Below are 1711 nucleotides of genomic sequence, written 5' to 3'. Positions count from 1 at the left end.
GCAGGTCCTGGAGGAGGGTCGCACCATGGATATTCTTCTGGCTCGGGACCGCATGCTGGCTCAGGTGCAGGAGCTGAAGAACGTGAGGGGCCTTCTCCAGCCGCAGGAAGACGACAGGATCATGTTCACTCCCCCTGACCAGGCGCTCTACATGGCCATTAAATCAATGGGCTTTGTCAGCAGCGGGGCTTTTGCTCCTCTGACCAAAGCCACCGGGGAAGGCCTCAAGCGTGCACTGCAGGGCAAAGTGGCCTCTTTCACCGTGATAGGCTACGACCACGATGGCGAGCCTCGCCTTTCAGGGGGTGACATGATCTCTGCCGTGGTGATGGGCCCGGATGGAAACCTTTTCGGGGCAGATGTCAGCGATCAGCAGAACGGGACCTACCTGGTCAGCTACCGCCCACAGCTAGAGGGAGAGTACCTGGTGTCCGTGATGATGTGCAACCAGCACATCGAGAACAGCCCCTTCAAAGTTGTCGTGAAATCTGGGCGCAGCTACATAGGCATCGGGCTGCCGGGGCTCTCCTTCGGCAGCGAGGGAGACAGCGACGGCAAGCTCTGCCGCCCCTGGGGCGTTAGCGTCGACAAAGAAGGCTACATCATTGTTGCCGACCGCAGCAATAACCGCATCCAGGTGTTCAAACCGTGCGGCACCTTCCACCACAAGTTCGGCACCCTGGGCTCCCGGCCCGGCCAGTTCGATCGCCCCGCCGGCGTGGCCTGCGACATCTCGCGTCGGATCGTCGTGGCTGACAAGGACAATCATCGCATCCAGATCTTCACCTTTGAGGGGCAGTTTATTCTGAAGTTTGGGGAGAAAGGAACAAAGAACGGGCAGTTCAATTACCCGTGGGATGTGGCCGTCAACGCGGAGGGCAAGATCCTGGTCTCTGACACGAGGAACCATCGCGTGCAGCTGTTCGGGCCCGACGGTGTGTTTCTTAACAAGTATGGCTTCGAAGGGGCACTCTGGAAGCACTTTGATTCCCCCAGAGGTGTGACTTTCAATCATGAGGGCCACTTGGTAGTGACAGACTTCAACAACCATCGCCTGCTGGTCATCCATCCAGATTGCCAGTCGGCACGCTTTCTGGGCTCGGAGGGCACCGGGAACGGCCAATTCCTGCGCCCGCAGGGCGTGGCGGTGGATCAGGAGGGGCGCATCATCGTGGCCGATTCCAGGAACCACCGGGTGCAGATATTCGAGTCAAATGGTAGCTTTTTATGCAAGTTTGGCACTCAGGGAAGCGGCTTTGGTCAGATGGACCGTCCTTCAGGTATAGCTGTCACCCCTGATGGCATGATTGTTGTGGTCGACTTCGGAAACAATCGAATTCTCGTCTTCTAATCTCTGTCTGAATTAGGAAGAAACTGTCTCAGGGAAATTCTTCTAAGAGAAAATGAAAAAATACAACGTTAATTCAAACCTACCTCATCTTTAATTTTTTTACAGATGAATGTACTTACCTTTTCTGCAGGGAGTGAGCCTGTAAAGTTAAATTCTATCTACCTCATTGTCCTCCCTTCCCTCCCCGGTTTCTCTCCCCCTTCCCATCCCCACACACTCACAGTTCAGAACGTTTTACCTCTTTTTTTTTTTTTTTTCCCCCCCCCCCTCCTGCAACGGGGTTTCATGCACAAACAAGTGTTGCTGTGCACATTAGGTGGTTTGTGTGGTGAGTTCTGTAGACTAAGCCAAAAAAAGGCT

The 1711-nt window shown here is 54.6% G+C and overlaps 1 protein-coding gene across 1 annotated transcript in view; it reads left to right on the top strand.

Moving 5' to 3' along the window:
• Positions 1-1404, top strand: part of TRIM71 (tripartite motif containing 71, E3 ubiquitin protein ligase) — a 14700-nt gene extending 13296 nt beyond the window's left edge. Inside the window, 1 exon segment of the mRNA XM_010152612.1 lies at positions 1-1404. This exon segment is cut by the window's left edge and continues 14 nt beyond it. Within this exon segment, the coding sequence (XP_010150914.1) occupies positions 1-1351 (1351 nt within the window). The 3' untranslated portion in view covers positions 1352-1404.
• The last annotated feature ends 307 nt before the right edge of the window (positions 1405-1711 follow it).

The sequence above is a fragment of the Eurypyga helias genome, unplaced genomic scaffold (genome assembly GCF_000690775.1).
Source record: "Eurypyga helias isolate BGI_N326 unplaced genomic scaffold, ASM69077v1 scaffold7455, whole genome shotgun sequence".
NCBI classification, from domain to species: Eukaryota; Metazoa; Chordata; class Aves; order Eurypygiformes; family Eurypygidae; genus Eurypyga; species Eurypyga helias.
This window is presented reverse-complemented; position numbering and strand designations above follow the sequence as displayed.